We start from the raw sequence: 15,838 nt of genomic DNA on the forward strand, positions 1-15,838 counted from the left end.
TTGTCCGATCATCCTGCTCTGCTCAATGAAATAAAAAGCAATTTACCTCGGAGAACTTAGCAGTAGCAAAGAAGGATTACTTTTCAAACTTTGGGTAAAAATCAGCATCAGACCAAAAGAACGTTTGCAAATAAATAGAAGAGATGACAGCTCTATCTCTACCTTAACCATGGAATCAGCATTCACGATGCTGAGTCCAAAGCAGAGTATTTTGTCAGCTACTGGCAAAATTGACTGTAGTAGATTGCATGTCCGTAATGTCTTTTTCGATATCTTTGTTATACGATTATTCAATCATATTAAGAACCGGAGCAAAGCTTGCAACCCTAGTGACATACTGGCTGCAATCCTCAATAACTGTTCAGGACCTTTGTGTTTTCATTTTCTTAGTTATTTCAGCAGTCTCTAAACCATGCTGCTTCATCAGAGATTAGAAGCTGAAAGTATCGTTCCTATGCATAAGAGGGGGCCATGCAAAAATGTTCAGAAATGTAGACCAGTGTCGTTAACAAATATTCTATGTAAAGTAATGAAGCATAATTTATAGTTTTGTAATGTCACATCTTAAAAAACAATCTGCTTAAGCAATAAATGGCCCGGATTTCACCGCGAATTTCCTCGCACTGCATAGCCAGCAGAGTTTATGCATAACTTGGCTCTGGTTACTGAGAAGCAGCTAGATGTTGACTGTTTTTTCTTGGATTTTCGCAAGATGTTCGATGCTATGTATGGTTTACTTATATCGAAACTTAGGACCTATAATCTATGATCTGGATGAAAATGTTGTCAAATGGATAATTAAATATCTATCTTATCGGCAGCAGTCTGTGATCCTATGAGAGAAAGCATAAGATCCGAACTGCATGATTTTGAAAAATGGAACTGTTGAATTGGGTGCAAAGGCATTTACTGACACTTTCACTTTGCAAAAAATGCAGATCAGTATATCATGACACAATATATAAAGATCCTTGTTTTATTTTTCGCAAAATTCATTTAGCATTTATGTTGTCCTTAGTGCGGATGAAATTAAGCAACAAATCCAGCACACTAACAGCAATGGCGAGTTGGAATCTCTTCCACGTTGTTTCTGGATGCTTCGCCCTTTTACATCATGCACAGTGGAGGAGCCATTGCAGTGACTGACTTTTGCCGCATTTTTGTTCTTCACACTGAATTCATCAGATCTGGCCCGCTCGTATATAAGTGCACTGTTGTTCGCAAATGCTTTGCCCCTTGTCTATAAGGAATTGCAAAGGAATCACAACTTCTCTTCACGTAATGTCTTCGCAGGGATGACCCTCTCATGTTAGCTTCATCCCTTTGCACCAAGACACTGTAGAGAAGGCATCACAGTGGGTGGGTGCCACTGCTTTCGACCTCTTTATGCTTCACGCTCCCAGGCTTGGCCCGCTCGTATGTCGGAGCATGCGCATTTTAATGCTAAACATATTATACGACCACAATTTGTGAAAAATTTCAAGTTATCCAGGAATGTATTAACCAGAAGAAAAACTGCGTAACTCTTTGGGAGATTTTTACAGCCCACAATTTTGAATGTATGAACCACGAAATCGTTGAATCAAAACTTATCAACGAGATTCCACTTATATTGTAAAGAAATGTGCGCACTTTGAAGGTCAAAGAACTTGCTCTTAAAAGCGATGTTTTCTGGTACTTTTTTATTTTTATCTAGACAGCATGTGCCTCAAATTTCTTCCAAATGATATATCACAAATTGCACCCATTGATGCCTTTTACCATGCCACGAGTGCATAGCTACCCTGCATAATCACTGTATTTCGAGTGCTATCCTCATGATTCAGGAAGCGAATAAACAAACAAATAAATGCGGAGTGATAAGTGTGATCCCCAATCCATGGACTGGTAGCATTTCATCCTATACAAAGGCCCTGACCAAATGATCAAGAGCAAGAAGCGTGCCCTGCTGAATAAAATTATTTTTTTTTCTGCTCTGTTAGAGTGCAGATGCATACCGGGCTCAAGCTGCCGCAGTAGATCCTCCAGATTGCGAATGCGGATGGGCTCAGCGGCAGTGGGGTCAGCTATGCAGGGCTCAGGGCGTGGCAGGTCGCGGCGCGAGTCTTGGCCAGGGCTGGCATGGGACGAGGCCGAGTGCAGTGCCTCCAGGATTTCCTCATGATATCCATTGAGGCTCTTGAGCGTGCGCTCGACCTCACTCAGCGTGTCCCCTCCACCGCCCCCGGCCGCGGCAGCAGCCAGTGGAGGCCAGCCACCGTCCTTGGCCAGGTCCTTGGGCGAGAGCTCCATAAAAGTTTCGTCCACCTCGTCCGGCTCCTTCCGCTTCAGCTCCTGCAGCTTGTCCTCCCTAGATGGCAGTTACGCTTCCTCAGTGAAGGTGTACATCATTATACACTAAGAAGTGTACTACAAAAATCAGCTGAATGCCCTACTGCAGTTGCATGAATTCAGCCATTAAAAACACCTCACATCTATTTTGAACTCTGCTCTTTCTGTGTATTGTGGGATATACTTCTATTTTTTTCTTTTTTCGAACTCATGTTACAAATTGTGGCATGCTCAACATTTAAGTGTCTGAGATGTATGGAAAAGCTAACCTCTTATGTCTTGCACAAAATCTAATGTAAGCATATGACAAAATCTATGTGTTTTAGGCCTTACAGAAAATCAGTGCAGTCAGTGTGCTGACGGGCACTGAAAGTTGTCACAGCACGGCTGCTGCGCACACATAGAATATGGCTCACTGGTCAGTGAACCCAGTGGACACCATACGGCAGGCACGTACCATATCTGCCAAAGTAACCAAGCTGCATTGTTTGCTTCTTCCTCATTTATTGGAGCTGTTATACCTTCCCCGATGATCAATAAGCCTTGAAAAGTGAGCATAAATTTCCCTTCTCTTACAGAGATTAAGAGCTGGGAGGATGTCAGAAGTGCTCCATTACATAATTATGACAGAGAAGCAAACCATGCAGTCTGGTTTCTTTAGTTATTTACCCTCAAGGGACTGCTGATGCTACTTTGGAAAAGACGGTGCATTGCAATGTGCCATGATACAGTCAACATCTGAGTTTAGATTGCGAGGGTTAGAGATGCAGTTGCACCGATGCAAACCTGGTATGTGGATGATAATGAAAGTAAGGGGGAAATCTCGCAGCTCATATGTACTGTTGTGGTTTTGCAGCAACCACTTTGCTCGTTGTCCATTTCTGTCAGTTCAAATATAAAATATGTGTATCGTAAGTCACCGACGACAGATAAGCAGCATGCAACAAAAACACCAGGCTTAGAGAGAACCCATGCAACTGGACTGCACACATGGTCCATGCACAGAGGTATGAACCATACATGCGGTGGTGTTTGTTTTTGTGCTTTTGATTTGTGACACTATTTGAGCCCATTATGAGACTTGCAGTCCGGCAAAACCATATACGAGGACTATGTGGGTCATGAGTGCTGCGGTTCAGCCAGCATTCCACAACTGATGCTGCATCTTCAGATGTGACAAGGGAGTGTGAAGGGGATGGCCCAGCTAAAGTCACAGTGACTCCGCTAAAGTCGCAGTGTTGCAGCTCAGTGACATCGACTGCCAGTTAAGAGGTAGCTCCTCTAGTTAGGAGGTATTTGGCCATCTTACACTGCTCTGTGATAGCATTTATTAAGCTTCTTCACTGACTGCAATTGTTATCCAAATTGAAAACAGAGTATTAGTCAGCAAATAAAAATTGCTACACGCTGACTGCCCCTCCATTATTTAATGCCCGGCAGCCCTTACAAATACAGCAAATCATGCTGATGGAAGGAAAGAAAATTTGCTCGCAATATCTGTCTTTTCCACAAAAACAAAAAAAATATGCATGCCAGCATACGTCACACTATGCTGCCACTACCTGTAGGAAGGCATGCTCCCAAAGGTGATGATGCGGCTATCGAGAGTGGTCGAGGCATGGTGGGGGAGTGCATCCTCATGTTCCTTTTTGGCACCTGGTGCTGCCACCGGTGCCTTATGCCGGGCTGAGCCTTTCTTCGGCCCTGGGGCTTGCTCCAGCTTGGGCATGGTACTGCGCCTGCAGAGGGCAAGCATGTATATAGTACCACTCTGCCAACATTCATGTGCTACTTCCTTTAGTGTTTATACTAAAGCCCAGCTATGCTGTGCCAGTGGAACAAATGGTGTGAGCAGTTGGGTTCTGGCCCACTGGTATCGCGCTGTCTTTTTGTTACCATTTTTATCTTAGAGAGCCGTGCAGTGACACATACAAGACAAAAGTTCAGGGTAGAAGTACACTGCTTTCAGCTTATCGCAGGCAATCAACTGAAGTGAGTCCATGCAAGTGCAAGCATTTAGAATTTGTATCAGTGCTTTGAAGACAACATATAACACTACACTGCAGAATTTACAGCAGAACAACTGGCAGTATAATCAGGCTGTGTCTTCTCAAGTTCTTCCTACCATCAACACCACTTTCTGTGCGTGCAGTTGTTTTTATTCAACACACAGACAGAGGTCAAATATACCTCTCTGTCTGCACTAAACTGGCACTTTCTGGAGCTTTCCTTAAAAGGCGTACTCTGCGAGTCCGCTGTAGTACAGAAGTCTACCCTAATGATGAGTGCTTATCATTTAAGAACTTAATCCAGCAAGGAAAGTTATTGTTCACTTGAAAGAGAAGACACAAGCACCTGCTTAATCAGCAGTTTGTTGGGCACACAGTTATCTGAATTCACAAATTGTTGAGCGACAGCTGAAGTGCAGAAATTTAAGATGCCAGTGATGACAGTCATTTGTAGAAGTAGTTCGCAAGGAAAAGCCTCATGGAGAGGACTGCACTTGCCTGTAGCAGGTGGCCAGGAGGGCAAAGAAGATGAAGACACCACCAACCACCGACACAAGGACAATCACCAGTGAGGGAGTGCTGAGTGCATCCTTCCTGCCCACTGTATTAAGAGAACAAACCAGAGCAAAGGGATGTGTAGCACACACAATACAACTTGCTGTTTTAGCTATGATACATTCAAATTCTAGTCCACCAGAAAAAGTAACAGTTCCTTGCTTAGACAAGGGAGGGATTACCAAGAGTGAACTCTCACATCATTATGCTGTAAGATCAGTCAATATGATATGCATTGTGAAAAGCCAAGAGTTAAAAAAACTGCATATTTTTGACATTAAACATTTCTAAAATCATTGCCAATAAAGGAAATTTAAAGACTAGACTCAATTCCTATGTTCAAGTTCTTAGTATAACGTTGGCCCTTGAAATAAAAAGTAAGAAAGTTCATTATTTACTGTTAGTTAATTTTTCTTCATTGACGTATATCAAATACATAATGTCTGCCTTGCTGTACTAAGTCGATCACACTTGTCCAGAGCGTTCGAGCACTCTGCATCGGAGCAAATGATTATTTTCTAAGATTCTTTGCACTTGGCGAAGAACTTGATCCTGTGCTGTTCTCAGGTCGGACCAACTTCCCGCGAGAAATCATCAGTGAAAACCAGTAGCTGCTTGAGAATTTCACTTTATTTCTACCACATAAGACTGCATGAGTGCTCTAGAAAAGTGTGATCGACTCTGTACAATCCACTTGCACAAACCGCACCGGCATATCTCTCGCAGAGCTTAAAATAACAATCTGTAAATAGTTCAAAAAACACCCGGTATAAGCGAGACCAGAAATGTGTCCACTGGGTGTACATAAGTGTCTAACTCTATATGGTGCTTATTGTGTGTAATGTATGTTTACCTGTCGGCCTTGATTTCTATCCCAGCACATAATTCTCATAGTTTCTACATGCCTAGTAAAAATGTAGATTTGCAGCTTTCCTTTTGCCCCATTTGGTGTCTCTCACACAGACCCACTGTATGCAGTGGTACGTCCCACTGGACCCACCATATGCAGTGGGTCTCCCTCTCGGCCCATTGTGCACAATGGGTCTCACCCATTGACTGCAATGGGTTAAGTGAAACACTATTAGAAAATGCAAATGGCTCGAGTTGAAAATTTCCTACTGGTTCCAATACTTTTTTTTTACTGGAAGTAATGAACCCCATTTGAATTTTTCTATTAGGGAGCTTATAGCTCTACATTTTAACACAATTGCATTTCAGTTATCTCACTTACATTTCGTCTGACATTGATGGTATGTTGCGATTAAGTGTCAGGAATCTCTGGTTTGATCACACCTCGTTTGCAGTTGCAGATGTTTTTACAGAGAGAGAGAGAAAAGCTTTATCTCCATAATTTATATAAAAGTCCTTGAAAAGGGTACGCTAAGACTACTTCGTTGGAAGTACTATGGTCAGCCATTTTTGTGGCACTCAACAACTTTCCTATTCTCATTTGAGTGTTAAAACCATAGTTAAGCTAATTTAATGTCAACTAATTACTTATCAGGCAGAAGCAAATACTAACTGGTACTTTAGATAAATCCTAACAATATTCAATTGATTGCAATTTGAAAGAGTGACTCAGCTTTTTCTTTTCTTTTTTTTTTTTTTTTAAATCTTATTAGTCCACTTTAGCTGAGATGCCATACAGATAGTACTTTAATTCACACTGTCAAAATGCAGAGTTTGCTTTGACTTCATCACTAGTATCATTACAAATTAGAATCACAAGAAGTGCTTTCACATACAATGTGATAAAAATTTCATGAGTGAAGCACAGAGGTTGTGGCGAGTTCATATTTTGCTTAAAGGCCCCCGTGACAAAACATTTATTTTTCAAATGGGCAATGTAAATGCAGTTCAGTTCAGTTCAGTCGTGTCCGACTCTTCATGAACCTATGACCATATCACGCCACGCTGATATGGTACATTTACGTAATGTAAATTACGTAAATGTAAATAATGTGACAGTTTGGAACTTGATTCAGGGACTGCTTCACTCTTTGTTAAAAAAATTACAAAGCAGCCACAGCGTAACGGGTGGTTCTGATGACATTCTGTGAGGTTACAGTGCAAGCATTACTGCCCAAGATCCATATATATCCATATACTTATATATACATATCTATATCCATATATAGATATAATAGGGCATGATCTGTCCCCTCTTTATTGCATATGTGCAGTGCCCTGATACATACCAGCAAGAGGAAGGTAATGTTTGCTGCAGTGCATGCGTGTGTGCGTGTGCATGTGTGTGCGTGCGTGCATGCATGCGTGTTTTGAGCAAGATGCAGGTGGGCAGGTTTACATACGGTGTTCAGTAGTTTAAGACCATGGTTACTGCCAGAACACTATAAACATTCAGAGGTAGCAATCGTTCAGGTACATAAAATGTCCCATGTCAAGTACCCATGGGACGTATATTGGTGGTTGGCAAAAACAGACTCTTTCTCTCTATCTGCTGATATGATAAATAGACTGAGTACTTTCCTGTTTTAAGCAAAAAAACAGTGATAAGCATCTGCCAGTAAAAAACTATGGAATCGGTTAAAAGGAAACGGTTTCTGGCCATGTTAGGCTAGCCAATGGTCACTTTCGATGGTAAAAATTCCTTTTTCTCTCCCTTTCAAAAAACAAAAACATCAGAAGGCACCCAAAAATATTGCCAATATTTGAAACCCTTATTGATGAGAATATTGCCACCATTTTCTCTTTCAAAGAGCAGAGCAGCCAAGTACCTCACCGCAGGTAGCTGACTCAATTTCAAGAAAATTTTTTGTCATTATAGTGCCAATTTTAGTGGTTATTGACTGGAATCTTTTTTAAGTCTATAGAAAGAAATCCTCAAATATGGTCGCACTCATGTGCAAAAGAATCAGCCGCCATGGCACGAAGTACTCGATCATGGCTCTCAAAAAAAGCTGTCAGAAACTGTGGCCCTATATATTTAGCGCTGTCTGTCATTTTGTTTGGTCCTGCAAGAAAGAACCTCTCTGCATCCCCCCCTCTCCCAGTGATTGTTTTCCATCAGCCTGTTACACATACTGTGAAGCATTCGCACCAGATTTCATCTTTCTCAAAAGCACTAACGCCAAGATAGAGAGCAGCCAAATGCTCAAAGTGTCTCTCTAAACTAGAGTATTAAAAACTTCTCGGAATGGTCTTTCATACGAGAAACCAGCCTCGTTGCTTAAGGTTCTTCAGTTAGAGAAAACCTTTCTTTATGAGATGTGTTCTCTCATTCGGGTGCAACTTCTCACTCTGCTAAATAAGTGAAATTGTGTGCCTGCACAATGTTGCTGAATGGTAGAGATCCAAATGAAATCAGTAGATGAGGATCTAGGATTGCACTTTGCAGCTTTTGTACATCACTCTACTAGGAGCTTGAAAAATGTCGCTTAATAACAACCAGAGGAACTACTATATCTTGCTGTTCACAAGTCAAGATGACCACTACACAGATACATAACGCAGAATGAAAGCAGCCAGGAGAAGCTCCAGCTAAAGGTCGAAACTTACCACCACATAGGGCAACAGTTGTCATCATCATTCTATTGCTTATAATTTTTTAAGACGAAAGCCTTTCTAGGCTCATGGAATGGAATCCGTGCGCGGGATGTGCGCAGAACCTGTGCGCTGATGTGTCACTTGTCAATCACCCTGACGACGTCATCAGAAAAATCCTGTCTCCACTGGGAACCGAACCTCCATCCCTAGGATCCCCAGCAGAACGCTTTAATCAATTGCGCTATGCCCGGATCATGAAATGCATATCATAATTCTCCTTGTCTACCCTGAGGATGATTGTAACGATGACAATGACGGTGCAATTAGTGATAATGAGAATGATGACAGTAGCAATGATAATGACGGTGCATTTAGTTGGTAATGATAATGAGAGAAAATGTGATGCACCATGTGCAGCAGCAACGCTCCGGCTTTTGAATTTCTGCAGTGTAGATTTCACAGTTCTCACAGAAATTTTTATAAACTACACTTGCGTGCGACTACCCCAGTTTGTCCCGATCAACTTTTAATGTCTCCCGACTAATATTGAATGAGCATTTTCGAAGCTGGGTGCTGTTAACACAAGCATGTTAACATGATGAAGCCGACAAGGTAATAAAATTTATTACTGAAACCAAATATGCACAGCGTTGCATGGATGAGGTGGAAAAAGGATACTTCAAATAAAGTTTTTTTTATTTTTCACCGATAATTGCTGCTATAAGAAAACTCTAATAGCACCATGCAACTATGTAGCTGAAAACCGGGAATGTCACAGAAACAAATACTAACCACCAGAAAACATCAGCAGTTTTCCTGAGAAACTAACACCAGAAAGTACACAGCTCATAGCCATAACCCAGTCAAGAAAGATAAAGCAGTGAAAAAAGGTTTGCTCAAGCAATGAGAATGAGTGACAGCACACACAACGCATACCATAGGAAGTTGTCCTGGAGCTCTTGTTGGAGCGGCTCGATGCGTCTGTGGTGGCAGGTGGTGGCATCGGTGCGGCCGGTGTGGCGGCACCACCTGGGGGCAGCAGTGGTGGCGGGGCCTCGGTGGCGTTGGCCCGCTGGCTGCAGTCGGGCCCCAGGTAGCCCTCATCACAGTAGCATGTGTTCACGTTGGAGCACACCTGCGTACACATGCACTTGACACATGCTGGCTGTCCAGAGAAAAATCAGCTACAGAGTTACACAGGCTGTTGACAAGCAAGGGCTAAGGCTGATCTCAATGACCCTGACACTCTGGTCATGTAAAGTACACTCTGGACATTCTATTGGATTCGGCACTATACAGTTGAAACTCGGTTTAACGAAGTTGAGGGGAGCCGTGAATGGGGTAAATTGAGTGAGGCATTTCTCAGTCCTATAATTTGGTACATGTGTGGCGGCACCCAAAAAGCTACCGCAACATGATACTTGCGAAGCCTTAATGCTCCCAAAATGAAATGCGGCCAGCAAAAATGACCAGCGCTGCTAGCGCACAAGAAACAAATATTGTTAAGAGCCCGAGAGGATTACAAATTTATTTTCCAGCAATCAAGTCGGTGATCTTTGCCTGTGCGAGCTTTGTGAACAATGACCGCACCGATTTCTCATAGGTCTGAAGTGCTTCGTACTATAGCATTGTAGGCCTAACAAGCTGAGCTTGAAAAAAGCTTGCACCGAAAGACAAGGGGAAATATCCGCAGAAGCACAATGGCGAACGAATCACATGAAGCATGCCGAATCCAACAGCAGAGATGCAAGAAGGCCATTTATCTAGGCAAACAATAAATAAAGAAGCCATCTTTATAAGTTCTTTTAGTTTTGGTGTTATCTTGTATCAGCATAACAAGAGAAACAAGCACATATAATACACCAGTTTCATGAACTGTAGTTACCAGGGTTCTTCAAAGAAACAAATGGTAGAGGGCTGCAATTTGACATCTGTGAGCATAATTGGCAGAAGTGTGCATGCTTGTTGACACGACGCGATAAAAGAAAACAGCAACAAGGTCGTTTTTCAGTAATGGAAGAGTAGCAGCGCAAAAGTGCTTTCACAGTCCGTAGAGTGGGAGACCTAGCAGTCCGTGCAGCCTTATATAAAATGTGCTGGAAAGCTGCATTCTACAGTAGGGCACTTCATTTTAAGAGCTAATCTTACAGCTCTCTCCTAACATTTTACCCAAAATGCTTGTTCAGTAGCAATGAACTCACGCCATGGCCTGAACAGGCGAGTGCCAGGTTGTTGCTCGGGCAGACCCCCAGCTCCCGGAAGTGCTCCACTGGAAGGCACGACTTGTTCACACAGATCTGCACATACAAAAGCGATAGGTAGTAAACAAGACAGTGTTCATGATAAACAGCAAGATGCAATGTATTTTTGGTTACCATACAATTGAGAATGTGGCATTGCTCCTATATGGCTCAAGCACTGAAGATTTGGTCACAACGAAGGCAGAAAATATGGCGCACATATTGAAATTGATAATCAAGTTTGAAAAGCACACAGTCTTTAAATATTATTCCACCAACCTTAATTGCAGTTTATGACATTGTTATTTGCAAAGAAAGTGTTTCATTTTGCTGTGGCCATCAGACACAAAGCCAGTCATACTCATTTTTGCACCATGGATACGTAGAAAGTGGATTCCATAAATCTACAGCAGACTCTGTAAAGACACAGTGTGAACGGATTTGTACCACTTGCGAGGTGTTCAAGACCAGGACAAAAAGGTATGGTACAAGGCACTTCCTAACCCATGTTCTACAGACAAAATTTACGTGCTTAATAAAAAAAGGCTGGCTAACCTTTTGAAAATTTTCTAACCACTACTGATATCATTGTTCTTAACTTTCGGCAAGGATTCTATTTTCACTTACTATGCTTCATCAAGCAAAGGATTAGAAGTGAAGAAGTCTCTTGCTAAGTTGCATTTGAAACAACTTACATTTCCTTATTATTTTTCCCTGTGGTGATTTGACAACCATATTTGACAACCGCTGCAGGCAAGCCTTAGGCCGGACCTCATTTTTATAGCAAGCGGTCTGCTTTCCAGCCGTGAATGTACAATGTTGCATCACGACCTTCACAGCTTTATTTTGCACCATGTTTTTGAAAACATTGAAATGGAAATGTAATATTTATTGAAAACTTCAGTAATTATTACATTTCCATGATTTTTTTCCTCAGTGCGTAACCCATCGAGCACATACCTTGGAAGCACCACATTTGGTCCCATCCCAAACGATACCAATGTCTGGGATGTCTCCAGAGATGGACCCTGTGGATACCCTGCAAATGTTAAGATAATTTACATAACAGTTTAAGCAAAATCACTCTTGCAAAATAATAATACAGTTGATACTTGACCCAATAAGCACTGCAAGTCCTGCATGCATGCATAACGTTTTCCATTCTGAAATGTTAGCTGCATTCGATTCAGCCATGGTTTTCTGCACCGCCGGAACCGGTACACGGTGCGCTGCACCAAAGCACTCGATTCACAGCGTTCCCTGCACCATTGTCCGCAATTGATTTTTGGTGCAGTCGTGGTGCCGCTGTGGTGCAAAGAACCGTGGCACCCTCCGAGGAGGAGGTGCAGAAACGTGATGCACATGTTGACGGCGCTAGCAGACGACGCGCACTGCCAATGAGATGCTTATAAACATCGATTATCGACTTAGGGACATTTTTTCCTGTCGTCGATGGATCCGGCATCATTCTCTGTGAAATAGCGAGTTCCTCCAAGGTCTCTTGTGACAACCTGAATAGCCTCTCGAGTTCAAAGCTGAAATATCTGGCAACAGCGCTTCAGTTGTACAGGAAGTCGGTCTGTCTGAATCAGTCTGTCTCGGTCTGAACAACGATGTTGCCTTGAAGGAAAGCACGGCATCGGGTTCCTCATCCTCACTGTCGAAGGACTCCAGAAATTTTTTAAATATGACTTCGACGATGTTGTCGTCCATGACATCGCGACGCACAGCGAAAATTTACAGCTCGCGGTGCACGGGAACTCACGAGCAGATGACTAGGCTCGTCTGACGTGGTGCTGCTGACGCGCTGCACCTGCACCTGAACCACAAAACTGGAACTGCACCTCACCGGCAACCAACTGCACCGGTGTAACTTTTTCAGAATTGGTGCAGCGAACCAGTTCCGAATCAAACGAACCTGTTGCACCTCACAACAGGGACGCACTTGACTGATGCACTGTAGATGCCGCAATAGGGAATGGACATTGTGAGCTAGCAATATCATTAGAGATTGTGAAAGCAAACTTCTGCTTTATCTTGTGTAATTTTATGTAATTAGTAAATACACAATGTAACACTGTATAACTTTGTGCAGCAGAAAGACTTTGCTGCTAAAGACACCATTGTTTAATAAAATCTTTTTACAAGCATAGCCTTTAAGCATGATGGTTGATAGCATGATATGCTAACAACCAATGTGGCTCAGTCTGCCTTTTCTTCATCATCTGCTTCCTTACTTTCCTGTAATATGGATGGTAACCACAGATGAAAAGTGAGCCTTGAAAATACGCACTTGCACTCAAACTCGGAGCCCTCGATGGAGATGATGGTTCGTGTGTACAGCTTCTCCATGCCAAGCACGATGGGGGCACGTGCACCACGCTGGCACTGCAGTGTGCCACACATCATGTGCTCACGGCTGCATTTGATGTAGCCGCCACGGCCATCAGGTCCACAGTTGCCACTCATGCTGCCCTGGACGTTGAACTCGCCAAAGCACTTCTCGTCCGAGCGTCGTGCCCCTGCATTGTGACAGCACTGTGAGAGGTGCCCAGCTCCACTGGGCCTCAGCTGTGACGCAGCAACATGTGGATAATGTAGGCCGCTTCTGTTTCTTAGCCTTAATCAAAATTTCAGCATACAACACTTTCAACAAAAAAGTAGATACGGACAATGTACAGTGTGGTAGGTGTGTCCACAGATGACTCAAGCCTACATGCTTTATTGGCCAAATGTAACGCAACCTTGCCATTGTGAAAGAATTATTCATAAAAAAAGTGTTCAGAAAAGTGTGCAGGCGTGCCCCTGCGAATTTATAGTGCTTGTGGCAGCTGCTAGAGGCATGTTCTGCTGGAAGACAGTCCACTGTGATAGTACGCACTTTTCAAAGATTGTTTTCCATTCCACAAGGGCATATTTAAATGAATTTCTCTTCCACATCCATAGCTGAGATATGCATAGCTGCAAGGCCTAGCTGAGATAAAAGGTACTCAACAGTGCCACTGAATATACCTACATATTAATTCAGCCACTTCAGTAACAGCAGTCAACGCTACCATTTTTGCTTTTCGTAACTGTGCACTGAATTTCAAGCAAATCACATATGTTCAAAAGGCCCTTACAGTTGTGCCCAGATGGACTGGATAAGCAACAGGCTCAACAACCTCGGGATGAAGCAGCAGTTTACAATAGTTAGCGAAGCACTGGAAGTAGTAGGCGAATATGTCTAGTACTTATAGAACAGGTAGTAACTGCAGATCTGGACCATGAAAAGGAAATAACTAGGAGAATAAGATTAGAATAATCCATTTGGCAAGTACTCGCAGCTTACCGGTATTGCTAAAGAGGAAAGTATGAAATAGTTGCATCTTACCAGTACTCACCCATGGGGCTGAAATGTGGAGACAAACGGAAAGGCTTCTACTTACATTAAGGACAACGCAAAAAGCTATGTAACAGAAAATGGTAGGTGTAACATTAAGAGATAGGAAGCATGCAGGGTGGATCAGAGAAATAACTGGAGTTAATGACATTCTAAAAAAAATAAAGAAGAATAAATGGTCATGGGCAGGACATGCAGTTTGATGAGAGGACGCCCGATGGTTGCTAAGTGTAACAAATTGGATACCAAGGGAAGGAAAGCGTAGCAGGGGGCAGCAGAAAATTAGGTGGGTGGATGAGGTTAAGAAGTTTGCAGGGGTCAAGTGGATGCAGCTAGCACAGGTCTTGGTTAATTGGAGGAACGTGAGAGAGACCTTCACCCTGCACTGAGTATAGTCTGGCTGATTATGATGATGATGAATTTGATAAGACAAAGTGCCCTGTACGAGATGACTAAGTAAAAAGAGGAAGCTCACCAAAGCCCCAGATGAATTCGCACTGTTCATCTGAGGTATGGCACTTGCCCCTGTAGCAGAAACCACTGCCCTTCTTGCAGTCCTGGCCAGCCTTCTTGTAGATGTTTGGCGGACACTGCAGCAGCACAAAGCAGTGTGCTCAATCACACGTTTTCCTTTCCCCTCATCAGCTTGGACTTACCTCACCAGAGTGGCCATCACAAAATTCAGGGATGTCACATTCGGACTCCGGGATCCGACACAGCTGGCCAGCAGCACGCAACTGCAGCAGCACATGCGCCATTTGAAGCACATACACTGTCTATTGGCCACATTCCCAGGGTAAGCCATTGCCAGTAGCGTGTGGTAATTTGAAAATACAGTGATTGTCCGCTACCGCAGAACGGTTACAAAAAGGTGTCCAAAAGGAACTGTGCTGCTGTTCATGAGCACGCAACCACACTACTGCTCTGGGAGTGATGACCTTGCAAGCTTTGAAATGTGAGATATGCACTTTCTCCCCCCTTCCCGCCTAACAAAAAGAGGAAGGCACTGCCTTAGTTTTGAACTTCATATGCACCACAGGCAACATTGTCCTTTTTGGTCCCTTGAGAGTTTTGCAAATGACGTGTCACAATGGTTGTTTGCTGCCAACGGTACACAATGCATACCAATAAAAACAGCCGACTGTACCCACAAAATTGGATTAAAAAGGCTGAATAGTTCACCACAAGCAATTTTTCTCAGTCAGTAGATGTGAAAAAGTAATGTCTCCTTCCACTAGTACACAATCCTTCCACTAGTGCACAATCCAGCAGGCACTGTGAAAGACACCATATCTTTAGAGAGAGCAACACAATGGTTTCCCTGAGACAGGAGCACGGTGTTGTCAATGCTTTCATAGAATAAGCTGAGGAAAGATGGCGAAAAAAAAAACTGTAAGAAAAAAATGAGGTGAAGCGCTATTCAGTAAAGATCTAATTTATTGGAAGGCCATTTCAGTTAACTGCTCTTTTGATGTTAGTCACCCCATACAAAGATCATGCAGTTGCATAAAATGACACAGGTGGCTACCAATGGTGAGAATGCACAGCTTGCTACATACAACATTCAATGTTTCTACAGTTAGGCTTCCTTAGCAAGCCACAGCTGCCATGACTATCTCCTAATAAGGGACCACAGCCAAAGCACCTTTATTGGGATTTTTCTTTCCTTGTGCTGCTCCTGGCTGCAGGTTGGTGGTAATAAAAAAACAACAAATACATCTCAATCCTGTCATTTCAATCATCCAACCTAAATAGCCAGTGCAGCAACTATGACAAAATGCAGTTACTTGATACAAATAGTGCTCAGACCTCAA

General features: G+C 42.9%; 1 protein-coding gene across 3 annotated transcripts in view; it reads right to left on the reverse strand.

The window, feature by feature from the left end:
- Positions 1-15,838, reverse strand: part of mmd (disintegrin and metalloproteinase domain-containing protein mind-meld) — a 61,760-nt gene that overhangs the window by 13,098 nt on the left and 32,824 nt on the right. For all 3 annotated transcript variants that reach the window (XM_084593639.1, XM_084593638.1, XM_084593637.1), the window contains 9 exons: positions 14,681-14,761; positions 14,500-14,614; positions 12,936-13,164; positions 11,603-11,681; positions 10,604-10,699; positions 9,339-9,537; positions 4,839-4,941; positions 3,894-4,070; positions 1,998-2,350 (listed from right to left, as the gene is read on the reverse strand). In XM_084593639.1, the coding sequence (XP_084449765.1) occupies positions 1,998-2,350; positions 3,894-4,070; positions 4,839-4,941; positions 9,339-9,537; positions 10,604-10,699; positions 11,603-11,681; positions 12,936-13,164; positions 14,500-14,614; positions 14,681-14,761 (1,432 nt within the window). The remainder of the gene's footprint in view (positions 1-1,997; positions 2,351-3,893; positions 4,071-4,838; positions 4,942-9,338; positions 9,538-10,603; positions 10,700-11,602; positions 11,682-12,935; positions 13,165-14,499; positions 14,615-14,680; positions 14,762-15,838) is intronic.

This window comes from Amblyomma maculatum, chromosome 2 (assembly GCF_055883805.1).
Source record: "Amblyomma maculatum isolate TAMU_Amacu chromosome 2, ASM5588380v1, whole genome shotgun sequence".
NCBI lineage: Eukaryota > Metazoa > Arthropoda > Arachnida > Ixodida > Ixodidae > Amblyomma > Amblyomma maculatum.